Genomic DNA, 20,000 nt, shown 5'->3' on the forward strand with positions numbered 1-20,000 from the left:
CTGCTCCTGTTCACACACTGATTAGAGGCGTGTTGTTCTGCTTCCTCTCACTTTAACTTCCTCTTCTTCGGTCATAAACACATGTGGGTCAAGATGATTGAACTGAGCCTGAATGACAGCTTTCTGATGCGTTCTGTCTGAATGCTTGTGTCCATGATGAAGGGGGAGCTCCTCCTCCTCCTCCTCCTCCTCTTCCTCCTCAGCAGCTGCGTGTCTCTGCTGCAGCGCCAGCTTCACGTCTGGCCTGTGGACGCATCGATCGGGCTCAGGTTTCAGGCTCAGCTCTGCAGCTCAGCTCTGCAGCTCTGCAGCTCGTCTGGCGTGTTTCTGATGTCACACACGCCAGGAGCACGGCTGTTTCCACGCAACCTCACTCTGATGGCCGTGATGACCATGACTCACCGGCCCGACACAGATGGAGCAATCACTGCCTGATGCTGAGTGATGAAGAGCACAGAGGCTTAATGTGATCAGACTGAGGACGTCAGCAGGGAACACACACACACACACACACACACACACACACAGAGGCTAAAGAGGAAGAGCTCCCCTCCCCTCCTCCCCCTTGTTCAGGTAAAGAGAGATCAGAATGTAAACAATCCTTCAGTTAGTCAGCAGGACACTCTCATGGTTGAGGACAGTAACTATCCCCCCTTCCTGTCCCCACAGTGTGTAGGCTCCCACATCACACAAACACAGACACACAAACAACTCACATTCTACTGGGACAGCAACGTAAAAGGACATCCCTGCTCCCCCTGTCTGTCCCATGTCTGTCCTCTGTCTGTCCCCCATGTCTGTCCTCTGTCTGTCCCCCATGTCTGTCTTCTGTCTGTCCCCCGTCTGTCCCCTGTCTGTCCTCCGTCTGTCCCCCTGTCTGTCCTCCGCCTGTCCTCCGTCTGTCCCCTGTCTGTCCTCCGTCTGTCCCCCGTCTGTCCTCCGTCTGTCCTCCGTCTGTCCCCCTGTCTGTCCCCCGTCTGTCCCCCGTCTGTCCTCCGCCTGTCCCCTGTCTGTCCTCTGTCTGTCCCCTGTCTGTCCCCTTTCTGTCCTCTGTCTGTCCCCTGCTCCCCCTGTCTGTCCTCTGTCTGTCCCCTGCTCCCCCTGTCTGTCCTCCGTCTGTCCCCCTGTCTGTCCTCTGTCTGTCCCCTGCTCCCCCTGTCTGTACTGAGGCAGGTAGCTCAGTCAGTAGAGCCTCCGCTTGGGAACCAGAAGGTCGCCGGTTCTAGTCCCTGCCGAGGTGCCCCTGAGCAAGGCACCGAACCCCCAACTGCTCCCCCCTCTGTAATGGGTGGTAATGTAATGTGAGTCCCTTTGGATAAAAGCGTCTGCTTAATGACCGTAATGTGATGTCTGTCCCCCGTCTGTCCCCCTGTCTGTCCCCCGTCTGTCCCCCTGTCTGTCCCCCATCTGTCCCCCTGTCTGTCCCCCATCTGTCCCCCTGTCTGTCCCCCATCTGTCCCCCTGTCTGTCCCCCGTCTGTCCCCCTGTCTGTCCCCCGTCTGTCCCCCTGTCTGTCCCCCTGTCTGTCCCCCTGTCTGACAGCAGGTGGTCCACTCACCTCTGCCTCCGTTCTGGATGCTGTCGAGGATGAGAGAGTAGTTGATTGGCGGCTTGTGGTCCTGAAAGACGCGCTCCTGGATGGAGATGTTGATGGTCTTCAGGCCCTCGTAGAGACCCTCTGAGGCGAAGTAGCACGGTCGGTCGTCCTCCTTCTTGTCGGTGAAGACGATCATCACGTGTTCCCGCCACCCAAAGTGCTCGCAGATCCGCAGGGCGAACTTCCCCAGTTTCTTGTGGGTGGGGCCGACGTTGGTGATGGACGGGTAAACGCCGCCGACAAAGGCCACGGCCGGGGCGCCCGCCGTCACCATGGGGATGTCCCAGTGCGTGGCGAAGAGACCCACGGGGGAGGCGGTGTAGCAGCAGCCCGGCCCGATGAAGGCCCACAGGTCGTAGTACAGCTTCAGGTCCACGGCCATCAGAGGAGCCACCGACTCTGAGCAGATCCCCTCCTGGTTCTCGCTGTTCTTGAAGACGTAGGCGAGGTGATGGTCCGGCAGCAGAGCGGGGTCGTCGTTGACCCTCTTGAGCGCTCGGTCCAAGGCGGGGCCGATGCGAGGCCACGCCCAGGGGTAACGTGTGCTGCTCTCCGGTAAGATGACAGCCAGCATGATGTTCTGGAGCTCGCGGCGCCGGTGGCGGCGGCGATCTCCGGGCTGGCGTCCGGAGCCGCGGTGCCGAGAGTTTCGCCCGTCTGCCGGCCGCAGGTCCGTCAATCCCACCAGAACCAGCAGGATCACGGCGCCCCTCTTCCAACAGGCCATCCTCCTCTGAAGGATTGATCTCTGTGAAGAGAGGAGAGCTTCAGCATCGTCAACAAAGCATGGAACATCAATGAGGTCATGTCCTGCTGCCAGACATTTAACCCCTGAGCCGCCCCGCCAGGCTCCACAGCAGGCAAACACTCGGACCAAACCTCTGCTTGGCTCAGACCTACATTCTGTCCCGATAAGGCAGAGCAGGCTCGGGTTTCTCTGGACTGCCAGGTCACAACTCTGAGAGGCTGAGGCTCGGCTGAGGCTCGGCTGAGGCTCGGCTGAGGCGTGGGAGAAAAACTCCCTAAAGCTGCAGACAGAGAGGGAGACTTCACTCTGCTAGGTAAACATCTGGGAGAGGAGAGGAGAGGAGAGGAGGCAGAGTGGAGAGGAGAGGAGGCAGAGTGGAGAGGAGAGGAGAGGAGAGGAGAGGAGAGGAGAGGAGAGGAGAGGAGGCAGAGTGGAGAGGAGAGGAGAGGAGAGGAGAGGACAGGAGAGGAGAGGAGGCAGAGTGGAGAGGAGAGGAGGCAGAGTGGAGAGGAGAGGAGAGGAGAGGAGAGGAGAGGAGAGGAGAGGAGAGGAGGCAGAGTGGAGAGGAGAGGAGAGGAGAGGAGAGGAGAGGAGAGGAGAGGAGAGGAGGCAGAGAGGAGAGGAGAGGAGAGGAGAGGAGAGGAGAGGAGAGGAGAGGAGAGGAGAGGAGAGGAGGCAGAGTGGAGAGGAGAGGAGAGGAGAGGAGAGGAGAGGAGAGGAGAGGAGAGGAGAGGAGAGGAGAGGAGAGGAGAGGAGGCAGAGTGGAGAGGAGAGGAGAGAAGAGTGGAGAGGAGAGGAGGCAGAGTGGAGAGGAGAGGAGGCAGAGTGGAGAGGAGAGGAGAGGAGGCAGAGTGGAGAGGAGGCAGAGAGGAGAGGAGAGGAGGCAGAGAGGAGAGGAGAGGAGAGGAGAGGAGAGGAGAGGAGAGGAGAGGAGGCAGAGTGGAGAGGAGAGGAGGCAGAGTGGAGAGGAGAGGAGGCAGAGTGGAGAGGAGAGGAGAGGAGAGGAGAGGAGAGGAGAGAGGAGAGGAGAGGAGAGGAGAGGAGAGGAGAGGAGAGGAGGCAGAGTGGAGAGGAGAGGAGGCAGAGTGGAGAGGAGAGGAGAGGAGAGGAGGCAGAGTGGAGAGGAGAGGAGAGGAGAGGAGAGGAGAGGAGAGGAGAGGAGAGGAGAGGAGAGGAGAGAAGAGGAGGCAGAGTAGAGAGGAGAGGAGAGGAGAGGAGAGGAGAGGAGAGGAGAGGAGAGGAGAGGAGAGGAGAGGAGGCAGAGTGGAGAGGAGAGGAGGCAGAGTGAAGAGGAGAGGAGAGGAGAGGAGAGGAGAGGAGAGGAGAGGAGAGGAGAGGAAAGGAGAGGAGAGGAGAGGAGAGGACAGGACAGGAGAGGAGAGGAGGCAGAGTGGAGAGGAGAGGACAGGAGAGGAGAGGAGGCAGAGGAGAGACACATGCCAGTGTCTGGGGGAGGTTTGCTTCTTTCCTTTCTGCTAAATGATTTGCTAACACAGAATAAAACTCAGAGTTCAGTCTGAGTGAGTGAGGTCACATGAAGCCTGCAGCTCCACACTGACTGACTGACAGGCTGACTGACTGACAGGCTGACTGACTCATACATGGCCTCCATGTCTGAGCCCGTCTACATGAAGGACCCCCCAGCAGATCCACAGCCTGAGCCCCTCTGTGCTCGGCCCTGAAACCTTCTGACCCCTCAGTCTGCATTCTTTATATTTCAGCGTTTGTGAATCTAAATTTGACCACATCCATTTCTGTGTGAGGGAAGTTTCCTCCTCCTCCTCCTCCTTCATCTCTGTCCACTTTAGCTGCTACTACAGCTTTGGCTAACTGCTAACAACTTTATCATCATATTATTAACACTAACACTCACACTGAGTGAGCCCATCTAACCCTGCGCTCACACAGTGAAGGTCCCTCATAGGTCGCAGCCCCAGGAGGACTCGTGGCTCTAACTGCCCCCCATACAGCAGCGACCTGCGCACGCGCTGCGTCCCTCGGGGCTCCGCGCGTCAATTAACCTCTCAAATATCAATCAATACATCGATCAAGCCCTCATGCTCTGTACCTCTGTACCCTGTGTGCGGTGTCCTCTTCCACCTGAATCTCACACTCACCCCGCTGTGTGTGTGTGTGTGTGTGTGTGTGTGTGTGTGTGTAGCTAAGCGGCCATATCCGCCGGTGCAGCCCGGCGCGTGCTGCCTGTCCGCCGGCTGGCGCGCGCAGATCCCTCCGCTCCTCTGGAAGTCGAAAACGCCCAGAAACACGCGATCGAGCGAAATAAAGACCGGAAAGACCCGGAACCTGAGTGTTAGGACTCAAGGTAGACTTTATAAATGTCTAAACACGGGTCCATGTTTACAAAGCTGGTCTTAAATCACAAAATGTAACTTTGCGTGTTGGCAGCAGGTGAAGTCCGTCCGTCCCTCCGGCCCGGTGTGTGTGAGTGACGGCCCGGTGTGTGTGAGTGACGGCCCGGTCTAACGGCGCCGCGGTCCAGAGCGGGTTAAATGACACAATAAAGAGCCGCGGCCTGCAGGTGAAAGTCCATCGATCAGAGGGGACAGGAGGCAGCTCACGGGAGAGAAGAGCGAAGACAACAAACAACCGCAGAAGCAGAGGAAATACAAACTTTAAACCGGTGGTTTGCTGTGAAAGTCCAGGATCCAGAGCCGGAGCAGGTCCAGATGTTCCTCAAGGCAAAATCACAAAGTCAAAGTGTCCACGGTGTCCAAAGGAGAGGAAACACTGATCTGTGTCATTTAGAAAGTGCAAACATTGGAGGTTTAAACGGTAAAGAGAGAGCAAAGAGGTCTGGACCTCCATTCAGATCCAAAGAGTCCAGAAGAACCAGAGCAGCATGAAGCAGCCAGGTGAGTATGGAGGCTGAACTGTGCCACAGAGCCGCTGCTGAGGTCTGAGCCACATGGAGGGGAAGACCGGACTGAGAGAGAGAGGGGGAGGAGAGAGAGGGGGGGGGGGAGGAGGAGGAGGAGGAGGAGGAGGAGAGAGGGGGGGGGGGGGGAGAGAGGGCAGAGGGAGAGAGAGAGAGAGGGGAAGAGAGAGGGCAGAAGGAGAGAGAGGGGGAGAGAGAGAGAGAGGGGAGGAGAGAGGACAGAGGGAGAGGGGCGGAGGAGAGGAAGGAGACAGGATAGATGGAGGGGAAGCAGGAAAAGAAAAGAGTGAGAGGAGGGAAAGAAGAAGGAGAAGAGTGTAATGTTATTTACTGTGTCTGCACACACACACACACACACGCCCCCTTTAAGGGCATTGAACCGATCAATACAGATACATGACTGAACACAAAAACAAGAGGAGAGACAACAGGAGAGACAACAGGAGAGACAACAGGAGGGACAACAGGAGGGACAACAGGAGAGACAACAGGAGAGACAACAGGAGGGACAACAGGAGGGACAACAGGAGAGACAACAGGAGGGACCATGATGGTCCTGCTGACAGCTCAATGACATCATGGTGTCCATGTTTATGCATCAGTATGAAATCAGTCCAGTGTTCAGGCGTGTGTGTGTGTGTGTGTGTGTGTGTGTGTGTGTGTGTGTGTGTGTGTGTGTGTGTGTGTGTGTGTGTGTCCTGATGCTGAGTGGATGCAGCAGAGCCATACCCCCCCCCCCCCCCTATCTGCTGTTAGGGTCCAAACACTCACCACTTCCTGCTCTGTCCCATAATGGAGTCTGACCTCTTCCTCCTGGCTTCAGCATGGAGTCTCACCAGCCATTTACTGTAACCATGGTTACTAACTAAGGGATGACAAAAATGCTATAAACACAAAAACAAAAGAGATGAAATGAAGACCGACATGTAGACGGTCCAGAAGGATAGGACGGAAGGTAGCTATTCTCCTTCCCCAGAGTAAGTCCCTCCCTGCTGCCCCCTGGTGGAGGAGCTCTGTAGAGCATCCAGCTCCTCTCCCCCAGAGGCAGAGCGGTAAACAGAGCTGCAGCTTCCTTTCTATTCGTTCCATGTTGTTAGCTGTAACGTTAGCTAACCTACAGAGGAGGCTCGTGTTCCTGAGGACGCCGCTCCACTTCCTGTCCTGAAGGACGCCGCTTAGTCAGCCTGACTCAGCACAACACAAACTGCTGAGTCATCCGAGTCGCACCAGAGCGACACAAACACAGCAGCAAAGCTTTACTTTAGCTAGCAAAACAAGAAAACAAACGGTTCCACAGATGAGGACCTGAGTGAGAGCAGGCTGCAGGTTTGCTCTCTGGCGTCGTCTCATTGGGAAGCTGTGAAGAAAAATCATGTAAGAGCGCTAACATGCTAAATGACGCTAATGAGAGTCAGCCGGTTCACTGAGTCACCATCATTAAAGGAGGAGGAGCTTAATGTTCTCTGCCAGGGTCAAAGGTCAGGAGCTGCCATTTAGTGAGCAGCACCCCCAGGCTCATAATTTACCAATCATCAGAGGCTTGAACATCTCAGGCTTCTGTCTCTCTAAGAGAAATGAAGCGGCAGAGAGCAAAACATGCAAACTGAGTGGGAACGTGGTGCTGCGAGGCCACGAGAGGAAACAGAGCCTGAATAAAGCATCAGACAGCTGGAGACGCCGCTCTGCTTCCTGTCTGGGGATCAAAACATCACAACTGATCTGAACAAGACAGACAGAACGACTGACCGACTGACCGACAGACCGACAGACAGAGACTCAGCACTCAGGACCTCTGGGTGATGAAGCAGCGCCCTCTGGTGGCCACCTGTGGTCACTGATGTGTCAAAGTGGCTTGTTGAAGATAAACTGACCTGACAGGAAGTAGCTTTGTGACACACAGCTGAGGAGGCCTGGATGGAGGTGGAGGTGTTTCCCCTCAGCAGGACTCACCAGCTGATGGAGCTCAGAGCTCCTCCTCCCCAGGCTCTCTGGAGTTCCAGGATCAGATCCATCTGAAGCAGCTGGACCTGCAAGATGTTTCACCTCTGATCCAAAGAGCTTCTTCAGTTTAGGATGAGAAGTGAAACATCTTCAAGTATTTACTAGCAGGTCCAGATGCCTCACATTTACTTTCACAAGAACCTGAATGACTGAGGACCTTCACATACATCACAACTATTCAGAAGCGAACCACCATCTGTGGAGGCCTCTGAGGATCTTTCAAGGTCTCTAAAGGCCTTAGAAGGTCTCTGAGGATCTCTGAGGGTCTGTGATGAGCTCTGATGGGTTAGTTGTGTCCGTTTGTTTGAAGGAGCTCTGGGTAGAGATGAGCGTGTGAGGCGTCTGCAGGGCTCCTTGTTCTTCATTTCCTGTCCTGATGCTTCACTCAGGCTGATTGTTTATTTATTCATGTGTGAGGGAGCACAGCAGGTCTGAGCAGGTCCACCAGGCTCTCTGAGCTGAAGATGATGGCATTCAAGTGTAAATAAGTCAGACATGTTAGCAGACATTAAAATTAAAGACATAACAAGAAGAGGACAAAGGAACAACAGAGGAGGAGGAGGAAGAAGAGGAGGAAGAGGAGGAAGACAAGGAGAAGAAGAAGGTACTGAATCCTCTTTGCTCTGGAGCCTTTGAGGCTGTGAGTGAGTGAAGCCTTCAGAGCCTCACTGCCCCCTACAGGAGCTGCTGGTTACTTCTTCTTCTTCTTCTTCCTTCTGATAGTTTAGTCCTGTTTGTAGAATCTTTCTTTAAATCTTTCTAGGGTTTGAACTTTAGTTTGATACTTTCCTCTTATTTTCTTTTATTTATCTGTAAACTTCTCAGCACTTTGACTTTGGAACCTTGGATGCTTTATAAGAGTTAGAATTGTTTAATACATTTGATTTATTATGAAGATTATAAAGTATAGAATAGAATGATGCTCTGGTCTCCCTCTGGACCTGCAGAGTCACTGAGGGACCTGCAGGGGCCTGGACCTGCAGAGTCACTGAGGGACCTGGACCTGCAGAGTCACTGAGGGACCTGCAGGGACCTGGACCTGCAGAGTCACTCAGGGACCTGCAGGGACCTGGACCTGCAGACTCACTGAGGGACCTGCAGAGTCACTGAGGGACCTGCAGGGACCTGGACCTGCAGACTCACTGAGGGACCTGCAGGGGCCTGGACCTGCAGACTCACTGAGGGACATGGACCTGCAGACTCACTGAGGGACCTGCAGGGGCCTGGACCTGCAGGGGCCTGGACATTGAAACTCATTTGAATTCAGATGTTACTAAACTAATTCAGCTTTGAATCCGGGCCCACAGACCAGGACTCGCCTGGAGGAGCCTGGAGCAGGACTCAGATCAGTCCGTGCTCCAGGTTTTCCTCCAGACGCCTGCAGGTCGAGTTCAGGGGAAAGAAATCAATCCAACCTTCAGATCGATTGATCACTTTAATAAATAAACAAAGTGAAGCTGCAGCGTCACAGAAACAAAAACACCGGAAACCAAAACCACCTGTGGCTTCCAGAACAGAGGGGTCAGCCGGGGTCTGAGCCGGGCTCGGGTCGGGCTCGGGTCCCCGGGCCTCACGTGTCCCAGGGTGCTGGATCCTTCAGCCAGTCTGGATCTGAGTCCTTTGGTTCGACTCTCAGCTTCTTTTCTCTTCACGGCCATGATCGTTTCCTGACACGGTGCCCTTGAGCAAGCAGGCCAGGTCCACAGGCGACAGCGTCACGGCGACACGCCAACATTAAATGCAGCTACCGAGGGACTGAGAGCAAAGAAAGCCGCCTCGCTATGCTAACGTGCTAACAGGCTACATCTCGTCAGCGTGAGCCGGTTTGCCGGGATCCGAACTTCCTTTACCTCCTGCCGACCTCAGGCTCGGGGGCTGCGGCTCACTCTGCCCGGCGACAACGCTGGAGCTATTCCCCGATTGGCTCCCGTCTTTGGCCCCGCCCTCTGGGGCTGCGGCTTCAGGGACTTCTATCGGCCGCTGGATGCCGCCGCCCCCGTCCAGAGGCCCCGATGGGTCGGGATCAGAGGGCGGGGCCGGCGGGGGGGTTTGGACGTCGGCCTCGTCTGGCGTGGGGACGGAGGGGGCGGAGTCTGTCAGGATGTTTCTGGAGATCACTGGAAGACAAATGAGTTTCAAAATAAAAGGTTCAATAAAGTGGAACAGAAACATTTCTATTGTTTTTAATGACATCATTTTGTTTAATAATAATAATAATGAACAGCTGTTTGACTGAAATGTAGACTGATGACTTTAAGCTTCACAACATGGAGAAGATTTTTGAAAATCTGACAATTTGAAAATCAAGGAAAAGTTCTAAAATAAAGTTCAATCAGTTAGAGAAGGGGAGCAGAAACTAAATCAACACAAACATTTAAACAAACAGCTGTTCTTGTTTCCACGCCTGAACCTGATCACCAGCTGCTCACTGACCTCCTGTGGGCCTGTAGTCCTCCTCTGCAGACCAGCTCCTACTGAACGGACTCAAGGTGGGGATCAGGATCAGAGCCAGAGAGACCAGGATGATCTGAGGACACACACACACACACGAGAGAGGGTCAGAGCGAGAGATAGAGAGAGACACACACACACACACACACACACACACACGAGAGAGGGTCAGAGCGAGAGATAGAGAGACACACACACACACACACACACACACACACACACACACACACACACACACACACACACACACACACACACACACACACACACACACACACACACACACACACACACACACACACCAGTAAGCAGGTGCTGGTCTGGGCTCCCTTGCTGGCCGTCTGTTTGATCAGAGTCTGGAGTTTCCTCAGCTGAGTCAGCAGGGATCTGAACCAACAACCATCAGGTCAGTCACATCCTGTCCATCACATGTTGATCTGCTAACAAGTCTGTGTGACCCCTGTGACCTGTGTGTGACCCCTGTGTGTGACCTCTCTGTGTGACCCCTGTGTGACCTTGTAGTGCTCTTACATGTTGTGCTTCTCCAGATGCTCCACCGTCCTCTGAAGCTCTTTATTCTGTGCTGAACAAGACGCTGCCCTGTCACACACACACACACACACACACACAGTCAGTCCATGTCAGCGTCCTTCCTGTCAGTGTGTCAGTCAGTCAGGCAGGAAGTAGGCCTACCTGTTCTCCAGCCCGTCTATGTACTCCTTCCTCCTCCTCCTGCTGTCCTGAGCCGACTGCTTGTTGCGGATCTTCCTCCTCACTCTCTTCAGGACCCGTTCTTCAGCCTGGAAGTCAAATCAGCTGTGATGTTAGACACACACACACACACACACACACACACACACACACACACACACACACACACACACACACACACACACACACACACACACACACACACACACACACACACACACACACACACACACACACACACACACACACACACACACACACAGGTCACCTTGGTGAGAGGGAGACTGTTGGGCAGAGAGACTCCTTCCTGTGTGAGCAGCTTCTGCTCTTCCTCAGTCAGCTGGAGCTCGGGGTAAAGCTGCAGAAGAAGAAGAAGAAGAAGCAGAGGAGTGAGCTCCACTCAGCCTCCAGCTCTCCTCAGTGACGGAGCTTCCGGTTCTCACCGAGTCACCGTGGAGGCTGGGCAGGTCAAAGGTCGGCTCAGCCGGCCTGCAGATGGCCAAACTGCCCTCCAGACGGGAAACCAGGGGCAACTCGTTCACCACACACGAGTCAGAGAACAAAACCTGAGAGCTCCAATCATCTGCACAGGAAGAGGAGACACACACACACACACACCTTTATGTTTACATGTGCACCTGGGAGGAGACACAGACACACACACACACACACACACACACACACACACACACACCCAGCTCTATAGAGATCAGGTCCACACTCTGTCCAGGTTCCGTCTTGACGTTTCCCAGGCTGCTGATGTCATAAACCACCTGGTACACAGTGGGCGGGGCCGGCCGGCCGGTCGCTGTGGTCACAGCGCTCACCGTGGAGACGGGACACTCAACAACAGGATCCTCTGAGATGCCACTGTCGCTCTCAGACGAGGAGTCGGCCGGCGGCCCGTTGGGGAAAACCTCGTTTGGGTCGACGGCGTGGAGGACGTCCTCCGACTCGCTGTCACTCAGAGTCTGAGACAGAAGACAGGATGGATGATGTCACCACTGCAGGCTCGCTCCACATTAAAAGGTCAAAGGGCACACATGGCAGACTTACACATTGGGGGTTTCCCACCCAGTCCCTCAGGGGTCTCTCTGATCCATCAAAGACCAGCTCAGACTGGGAGCAGGAGAACGCAGCGTCCAGACCCCAGCTGTCTGTCGCCTCGCCACCGCTGAGGAAAAGCTCACCGCCCTCTGCATCCATCACCTGGTTCACATGGCAACACACAGCGAGCAATCACAAAGGTTAAGGTCAAAGTTCAAAGGCCCAGCGTTGACTTGATGTGTCAGGCTCGAAACTTATCAGTCAACCCCTCACTCACAACCATCATCTGAACCTCTTTACACTCAAAGCAAAACAAACTCATCTTTAACCGTGCATGTACAAGGGTTGATTGATAACTCATGAGCCTTGTCTTTGACTTGTGTGTTAAACCACAAAGTGCCACAATGCATTATGGGAAAAGCTCAAAACTTATCAATCAACTCTTTATACAAAACCACTTGAGCTGAACGGATTGACATTTAGCTTCACAAGCTATTTTGACTCAAAGCAAACTCACCTGCTCTGATTCTTAACCTGAGTCTGCCTGAGGGTCGACTGATAAGTTGTGAGCCCGGTGTGGCACTCACACCTCAGTGCATTATGGGTCAGGGGTCACGACTCATCATCAACCCTTCATACACAACCACACTGTACACTGATCATCTCTAGAACTGAGTGACATTTGGATCCATGACAGAGGCGTGTATGAGGGTCGATTGAAAGGTTGTGAGCCGGAAGTTAGATCCTTTTTAGGCTAAGCTCAGGATTTATCAATCAACCGTTACATATAAATAAATAATAATAAATAAATAAAATATTGCCCACCTGCTCACTTTCATTTCATCAGGCTCACAACTTATCAATCAACCCCTCAAACAAACATAATGAGATCAGATCAATAATTATCTCTGACCTTTAACGCTGCAAAACAAAAACCAACCAACCTCAGATTGTTAGCACTGAAAGTTTGGATGAGGGTTGATTGATAAGTTGTGAGCTTAATTCAGCACTGGAATGATTTCACTGCACAGCTCGTAACTTATCAATCAAGCCCTGCATACCAGGAAACACCGGACGGAAGGAGGCAAACAGCAGAATGGAAGAGAGTGAGACAGGGAGAGAGAGACAGAGAGAGAGTGAGAGTGTGAGTGTGAGAGAGAGAGAGTGAGAAACAGAGAGAGTGAGACAGGGAGAGAGAGACAGTGTGAGAGAGAGACTGAGACAGGGAGAGAGTGAGACAGGGAGAGAGAGACAGAGTGTGAGAGAGAGAGTGAGACAGGGAGAGAGTGAGAGTGAGTGACGCAGAGCTCAGAGAGCAGGATGTCAACATCCTGGAACACACACACACACACACACACACACACACACACACACACACACACACACACACACACACACACACACACACACACACACACACACACACACACACACACACACACACACCTGATCCTGCTGTTAAACACGTTTCTCCTGCTTCTCTCTTTTCACCTTTGTCTCTTTAGCTGAGCAGGAAACTGAAGAGTTGAGAACCAGTGGACGATGTTCACGTGAACGCCTATATGCGTGATTAAACCACACACACACACACACACACACACACACACACACACACACACACACACACACACACACACACACACACACACACACACACACACACACACACACACACACACACACACACCGTGAGATCCTGGAGGACCCGGATCCTCTTCAAACAGCTGATGATGCGGCTGAGCTCAGATTGTTCAGGGAAACCAAACTCTTCCTCTTCTTCTTCTTCACTCCTTCCTCTTCCTCCTCATCCCGCACACACACACAAATGCGCTGCTGTGTTTCCCGACTCCACCAAACTAAACTCCAGCTGGAGGTTCCGTCTGTCCGCGGATACTTCCGGCTGCTGCTTCTTCTTTGGTGGTGTTTGTTGAAGGCGCCGCCTGCTGGTGGAAGGTGGAGATGCAGAAGCACGTTTGACTGATCTAAACATCTAACATCATTATCCAACATGAGAGTTCATACCTCTGTCAAGTGTTGTTGCTGCAGCGCCACCATCAGGTCCAGATGAGGAACTGACATGCAGACAGAGGAGGAGGAGGAGTTCCCCCCTCTTCCTCCTCTTCTCACCTGGTGAAGATGCGACCTTGCGTCCTCAGACTTTGTTTTACCTCATGTGACAAACCTGCTGAGACTTAACCCTTTATGATCTCTGTGAAGATAAAGACTCTTGGAAGCTTCTGACCTTTGACCTGCAGTCACGCCCGCGTCAGCACCTTTTCATTTTACAGCTTCTGTGCTTGAGTTCTTTTGTGTCTTGCATCATGATGATGATGATGATCCTGTCCTCCTTGGACTCCCAGGTCTTTGGGGTCTTGGAGGTCTTGTGTGTGTGTGTGTGTGTGTGTGTGTGTGTGTGTGTGTGTGTGTGTGTGTGTGTGTGTGAGGTCTCATTATACTGTTTTCTTACATTTCAGCTCTTTTCTACAGAAACGTTTCCATCCAATAAAACTAAACTCTTCTTCATCAGTTGAAGGATGATGGTCTCAGTCAGGTGTGTGAAGTCTCTTGAAAGCATCACATGCTCACATAAAGGACTCAACACGTGTGTGTTAGACCCACTTGTGACCCCAGAACATCAGAACCCCACAGAACCACAATCCAGCTTCAACTTCATTTAAACTTCATACTGAGTGTGAAACACAACGACTTTAACTTAAAAGTGCAGAGAGTTTGACTCTTTAGTGTGTGTGTGTGTCTGTGTGTGTGTGTGTGTCCTCCTCTATAAATCAAGTTACCTCAAATCCGGAAGATCCCGCTTCAGCCGGGATCCTAACGCGTCCGTCTGTCTGCGCTGTGACGCGTTACTGTGTGCGACTACAAATGCCTTTATTGTGAAGGGCAGACAGGAAGTGATACATTCTTACGTCTGACTTCCCAGCAGCTGGGGGCGTGACGTCTCAGCTGATGGGAACTGAGTCACATTTTCCCGGACAACATGAAACTCCAGCGAGCAGCAGAACCCGCATCTGGAGTCTGGAGTCCGTAGACCCGGACTCGACTGACCCGACTGTTCGTCCCGCTGATCGGACCGAGCGGACCCATCCGGACTCAGGTAGGACCGGGACCCCCGGGCCCCCCCACGCTGAGGAGTCACATACAGGCTTTATTTCCTCTGGTTGAACTTTTAATCTTCACTTCCCGTGCCTGTTGTTCTGATCAGCCACATGTGATCCTCCTGTCAATCATCTTTCAGCTCGTAGCTTTTCTCTCGCTTTGTTTTCTTTTCTTGTCGTTGATGTAACAAAGTCAACATGAGGTTTCTCAACCCTGGGTTCGGGACCCGCCTGTGGTCCGCTGGTGGTTTATGTCTATAAAGTATCTAGTAACTTCAGCTAAGCTACTGAGCTACTTTAGCTCAGGCTAACTACTGTATGAAGCGAGTAGCTTTGGCCACGACTGAACTTCATGTGATCAGGAGCAGTTTGTAGCTTGAGAAGTAGCTGAGTAGCTTCCTCTGCAGAGGACCTGATGGTGTTTGTCCCTCCTTCCTCCCTGACAGTTCTCCTGCTCTCCATGGGGGGACACTGAGACTCCGCCCCCTCACACAGCTCAGGTCTCCACTCAGGTCCTCATGGCTGCCGGGCCGCAGGAGAACCAGGCCGGCGTCCCGGCTCTGGAGATCAAGCTGGGCGCTCTGGCGGCGCTGCTGTCCGTCACGCTGCTGTTCGGCTTCTCCCCGCTCTGCATCATCCGAGGGGCGGGGCCGTGCGGCGCAGACCCAGGTGAGCCTCGGTCTGGAGCGTTACATCATGTTAGTCTCAGACCTCAGTCAGACTCAGCTGCTTGCTGTGGTTGCAGAGTTGCGTCGCCGGCTGCTGAGCCTGATCAGCTGCTTTGCTGGAGGCGTCTTCTTGGCCACCTGTCTGCTGGACCTCCTGCCTGATTACCTGCAGGGCTTCACCGAGGCCTTCAGCAGCCTGGGAGTCACCGTAAGACTGACTGATGATTAAACAGACTTCCAGGTTCCCTAGAATTAAGACCAGAAACCCCGACTGAGTGGCAGACAGACGGACTTTGGTTCTGTCCTCATCCATCTTCCTGTTCTGTGTTGCAGCTCGACTTCCCTCTTCCTGAGTTCATCATGGCCATGGGGTTCTTCCTGGTCCTGATCCTGGAGCAGATCGTTCTGACCTTTAAGGACCGATCGTCCCCCGTCTTAGAGGAGCGCCGGGCCCTGTTGGTGGACTCCGGCGTCCAGGCGGGCAACAGGAGCGAGCGCCATCACTCCCATCAGCACCGCCACCGCGGCGGCTCAGAGGACTCAGACGGCGGTCACTTCCACGCAGACCTGGGCTTACAGTCGGGCCTGCGGGCCTTCATCCTGGTCTTCTCCCTGTCTCTGCACTCTGTGTTTGAGGGCTTGGCCGTGGGTTTGCAGGAGGGCCGGCAGGTTCTGGAGATCTGCTTGGCTCTGATGATCCACAAGAGCATCATCTCCTTCAGCCTGGCCTTCAAGCTGGCTCAGGGCCGGCTCAGGCGCTCCGTCGTGGCCGGGTGCCTGCTGGCGTTCGCCGCGATGTCGCCTCTGGGCATCGGTCTGGGCATGGTGCTGACGGAGAGCAAGGCGTCGCCGCAGCACCGGCTGGCCCGCTGCACACTGGAGGGGCTGGTGGCGGGAACCTTCATCTATATCACCTTCATGGAGATCCTGCCCCACGAGCTGCAGTCCAGCAGGAACCGCATCCCTAAGGTCGCCATGCTGCTGCTCGGCTTCGCCATGGTGACAGGCGTGCTCTTCATCAAGTTATAGACACTGCAGTGCCGCCCCCTGGCAAACAGAGTGAAGTGATCTGAACTGCATCCATCTTTAAAGAGAGAGAATGAAGAATCAATGTTTAGATTTTATGCAAAGGAAAAGAGCAGATTCGGTTTGTGCAGTTCATCTTTCTGACACCAGAGGGCGCCAGAAAACAGCGCCTGTAAAGTTTTAGTTCAATCTCAACTTGTTGTTCTGTCGTCAGTGACTGAGTCCAGACTGACACACAGACACACTGACACACAGACAGACAGACAGACACACTGACGCGTTGGGAACATCTGTGGTGTTTTGCTGTAAACTTATAATGATTTAAAGACAAAAGGATCACATTTTTCTATTGAAGAGTTGCCCCAGTTAGTTTTTAAAAGAGTATGGGAGTAACAGCGCCACCATCAGGAGAATCTCTCACACACACACACACACACACACACACACACACACACACACACACACACACACACACACACACACACACACACACACACACACACACACACACACACACACACACACACACACACACACACACACAGGCTCATCTCTGCATTTTATTTAGTTTTCTTATAAAAACATTTAAACTGAACCCACAGTGATATAAATTACAACAGCAAACACAATCAGCTATTTTAAATACAAACCAATAAAACTCCATTAAAGTCAAACTCCCTTTGAATCAAACTCTCTGTTCTTCATCACACACACACCTTCACCTTCACTGCTGCAGGTTCAAACCCTCAACCTGCTCTCAGCTCAAATCTCACCTGTTCTCTTGTACGCGTTTGCTCAGAGGGCCGGGGCAGGACCGGATCAGAACCTGCAGCTGTGACCCGGTGACCTTCTCACGGCTCACATATATCAGGATACTATGAGGATGCTTCAGAGGTCAAAGGGTCAGATTATAAAGGTCAAATGTAAACAGAAATGCTGTTGTCATGGCGACAGATACCGGGACGACCCGTCTGCTGGCATTTAAAGCTGCAGGTCTGAGCTCAAGGTCAACTTCCTGTTTCAGAGCAGCTGATCCCCGCTGGCTCGTCTCAATCTGGAACATGATTGGAATGAATTACCACATAATTCCCTTTTTTAAAAATAAACCCAAACACATGGAGTTCCTTCTGGCTCTACGGGACAGAGCGGAGATCAGGTTCACATCTCAAAGTTACTCCAACTAACAAAACATCTTCAGCGACAACGTTCCAGCTCCTCACTGTGACCTTTGACCCCTGTAAGGATCAGCTCAGTGAACCTCAGCTGCTGGGTCCGACAAGTCCCACTGAAGGTACGCCGACCCAAACTGGAGACCTCCAGCTGCAGCTGTGTTGCCTGGAGACGCGGGGGCGGGGCAGCTTACAGGCCGGAGAGGGGGGGTGCATAGATCAGCTCCATATTTACACTGAAACTCAGGGAGACTTTGCAGTAGAAGGCAGAATAAATACAGAAGGAGCCGTCAGTGTGGCGCTGCTGGTGCTTCAGACAGGAAGGAGCGTTTACAGTCCACTAGGGGGCAGCGGACGGGCGGAGGAGAGAAGCGGGTGACGGACAGCGGGGCTCAATCAGCACTCCAGCGGCGGGTGGAAGCTGCGTCTGCAGTCCACCGCCTTCTGGCTCGGCGGCTGAGCTCGGTTCTTCCTGAGCTCCTCACGACCCAGAGAGCTGCTGAGACGAGTGTACGCCAACTTAAACTTCTTATCGAACGCCGCTGAGAGAGAGAGAGAGAGAGAGAGAGAGAGAGAGACGGACAGACAGACAGGTTGTTATTGGCATTTTGCTTTAAGATGCAGTTCCTCTATTGGCCACTAGATGTCCCTCCCAGAGAGCTGACCTCTGTGCTCACTGATCTCACCTATAAGTCAGAAAATGGATCCCTAATCGTTACCTTGTTGCCATGGTAACATCGCTGTAAACTGAAACCCCATTACCCATAATGCACATAAGCATACTGCTTCCTGTCAAGGCTACGTGAAGGAGGAGGAGGAGGAGGAGGAGGAGGAGGAGGAGGAGGAAGAGGCTCACCCACGTGATCTTTGCCCATAGCTGCCAGAGTGAGGAAGAGGATTTCTCTGTACAAGCTCCTGTCAATCACAAAGAGGGGTCAGGGGTCAACATATGAATCTGACACACACACACACACACACACACACACACACACACACACACACACACACACACACACACACACACACACACACACACACACACACACACACACACACACACACACACACACACACACACACACACACACACCTCTGGGTCCTGGCCGAGCCCGGCTGCTTGCCCAGCGTGTCCAGCACCAGGGTCACGGCCTTGTGGACCTCGTTCATGCCCACCCAGCGCAGCACCTCCTCCAGGAAGGACAGGGTGAAGGGGTGGTTGTGGCGCCGCCAGCTGTACGTCCTCATGGAGACGCCGCCTGGTGGACAGACAGAGGAACAGCAGGAGTGAAACAGAAGGGAAGAACTTCACATCCAGTGAGGCTGACTGATCTTCATGGTCTTACTATGGATCCTCCACAGGATGTAGAGGGGGGGCCAGTGGTTGGTGTCGGGGGTCAGGGTGTCCCAGAGGAGCCTGACCCGGACCGCCGAGCTCTCTGACTGAGGGAGGCAGAGACACACAGTAGAGGACATGAAGGCGCCGCGGTCCGTCTGGGCTCGGTGCTGCGTCTGAAGGCCTTAGTGGCGTTTACCTGTGAGAGCTGGCTGAGCAGCGGCGAGGCCCGGACCAGCTGCAGCAGGTTGGTGGGCAGGCCCAGGCGCTGGAAGTACCACACCAGGTTCCAGAAGATGATGGAGTGACTGTCCAGGAACTGAGTCTGGGCCAGCACCGCCTCGCCCTCGTTCTCCAGCAGACTCTCCAGCTCCTTCCTCAGGACCAGAGGGCTCAGGTACGCCACCGACACCTGGGGAGCTCCGCCCCCTGACGAGGCCTGAGGGAGCAAAGATCAAACAAACTCACCTTGAGTTAAGCACTGATTGGTTCTGGATCAATAACTGAATCTATTGATCGTCTTCATTGGATTGAGTTTGTGGACCCAAACAAACAGAACCTGCAGAAATGTTCAACCGCTACTCAATGATTGTTTTCCTGTCACTTCTCCTAAACTAACACACACAGATGTTAGGTGTGTGTGTGTGTGTTACCGTGGTGCTGCTGGTCTCTGAGGAGCTGGAGTCTTCACTCACACCGTTACACTGCTGCAGGACCGGCTCCTGGCCACCAGGGGGCCTCACCACACTCTCCTCCTCATCCTCCACATTCCAGCTGCTGCGCTCCACACTGAGGAAGAGGGGAGAGGAGGAGGAAGAGTGGAGATGAAGAGGGGAGAGGAAGAGGGGAGAGGAAGAGGAAGAGTTGACACAGACGTGACACAGACGTGTCAGCGGGACCGATTGTGTCAAACTAAAGAAGGACAGATGTTTGTTGTGAACACATCTGTACCTGCTGACCGGCCCGAGGTCACAGATCTCAGCGCTGAGGAACGGGACGAAGGAGGCGGAGCAAAACGGACAGGAGGAGTTTAGGTTGGAATCATCAGAGGTCCAACCGGCCATGATCTCCTCATCATAAACCAGAGAGTTACAGCTGCGACACAGAGAACAGCTGGACATCAGCACCTGGAGACAAGAGGGACAGAGAGGAGACAGAGAGGACAGAGAGGGGACAGAGGGGACAGAGAGGGGACAGAGAGGAGACAGAGAGGGGAGAGAGAGGGGACAGAGAGGGGACA

The 20,000-nt window shown here is 53.5% G+C and overlaps 4 protein-coding genes across 5 annotated transcripts in view; 1 reads left to right on the forward strand and 3 right to left on the reverse strand.

Moving 5' to 3' along the window:
• Nucleotides 1–1,558: 1,558 nt before the first annotated feature.
• LOC142989397 (atrial natriuretic peptide receptor 1-like) lies at nucleotides 1,559–5,292 on the reverse strand (the record flags this gene model as incomplete). Its single annotated transcript, XM_076138899.1, has 2 exons — nucleotides 4,978–5,292; nucleotides 1,559–2,345 (listed from the first exon to the last, which is right to left on the reverse strand). A coding segment is annotated over exon 2 (766 nt), but the record flags the coding sequence as incomplete, so codon positions are not given.
• A 3,380-nt stretch (nucleotides 5,293–8,672) lies between these two features.
• On the reverse strand, nucleotides 8,673–13,723 carry LOC142989398 (cyclic AMP-responsive element-binding protein 3-like protein 4). Of its 2 annotated transcripts, none has more exons than XM_076138900.1 (10): nucleotides 13,139–13,723; nucleotides 11,461–11,613; nucleotides 11,099–11,375; nucleotides 10,848–10,987; nucleotides 10,673–10,762; nucleotides 10,387–10,493; nucleotides 10,225–10,293; nucleotides 9,996–10,080; nucleotides 9,676–9,769; nucleotides 8,673–9,359 (listed from the first exon to the last, which is right to left on the reverse strand). In XM_076138900.1, the coding sequence occupies exons 2-10, from the start codon at nucleotides 11,608–11,610 to the stop codon at nucleotides 9,043–9,045; spliced, it is 1,329 nt and encodes a 442-aa protein (XP_075995015.1). In that variant the 5' UTR covers nucleotides 11,611–11,613; nucleotides 13,139–13,723; the 3' UTR covers nucleotides 8,673–9,042. The 2 variants fall into 2 exon arrangements, with proteins under 2 accessions (XP_075995015.1, XP_075995016.1); XM_076138901.1 differs by lacking the exon at nucleotides 13,139–13,723 and adding an exon at nucleotides 12,943–13,117.
• Nucleotides 13,724–14,379: 656 nt separating this feature from the next.
• On the forward strand, nucleotides 14,380–16,932 carry LOC142989395 (zinc transporter ZIP1-like). The gene is made up of 4 exons (XM_076138898.1): nucleotides 14,380–14,563; nucleotides 15,011–15,233; nucleotides 15,310–15,440; nucleotides 15,566–16,932. Exons 2-4 carry the CDS (start codon nucleotides 15,083–15,085, stop codon nucleotides 16,259–16,261), a joined length of 978 nt encoding a protein of 325 aa, XP_075995013.1. The 5' UTR covers nucleotides 14,380–14,563; nucleotides 15,011–15,082; the 3' UTR covers nucleotides 16,262–16,932.
• Nucleotides 16,933–17,364: 432 nt separating this feature from the next.
• LOC142989394 (DENN domain-containing protein 4B-like) overlaps nucleotides 17,365–20,000 on the reverse strand; it is a 9,171-nt gene continuing 6,535 nt past the window's right edge. The window contains exons 14-20 of the mRNA XM_076138897.1: nucleotides 19,712–19,887; nucleotides 19,414–19,549; nucleotides 18,960–19,199; nucleotides 18,771–18,867; nucleotides 18,518–18,683; nucleotides 18,284–18,342; nucleotides 17,365–17,969 (exon numbers count right to left, since the gene is read on the reverse strand). Of these exons, the coding sequence (XP_075995012.1) occupies nucleotides 17,824–17,969; nucleotides 18,284–18,342; nucleotides 18,518–18,683; nucleotides 18,771–18,867; nucleotides 18,960–19,199; nucleotides 19,414–19,549; nucleotides 19,712–19,887 (1,020 nt within the window). The 3' untranslated portion in view covers nucleotides 17,365–17,823. The remainder of the gene's footprint in view (nucleotides 17,970–18,283; nucleotides 18,343–18,517; nucleotides 18,684–18,770; nucleotides 18,868–18,959; nucleotides 19,200–19,413; nucleotides 19,550–19,711; nucleotides 19,888–20,000) is intronic.

The sequence above is a fragment of the Genypterus blacodes genome, unplaced genomic scaffold (assembly GCF_046128005.1).
Source record: "Genypterus blacodes isolate CSIRO-AG114 ecotype Tasmania unplaced genomic scaffold, CSIRO-AGI_Gbla_v1 ptg000415l_1, whole genome shotgun sequence".
NCBI lineage: Eukaryota > Metazoa > Chordata > Actinopteri > Ophidiiformes > Ophidiidae > Genypterus > Genypterus blacodes.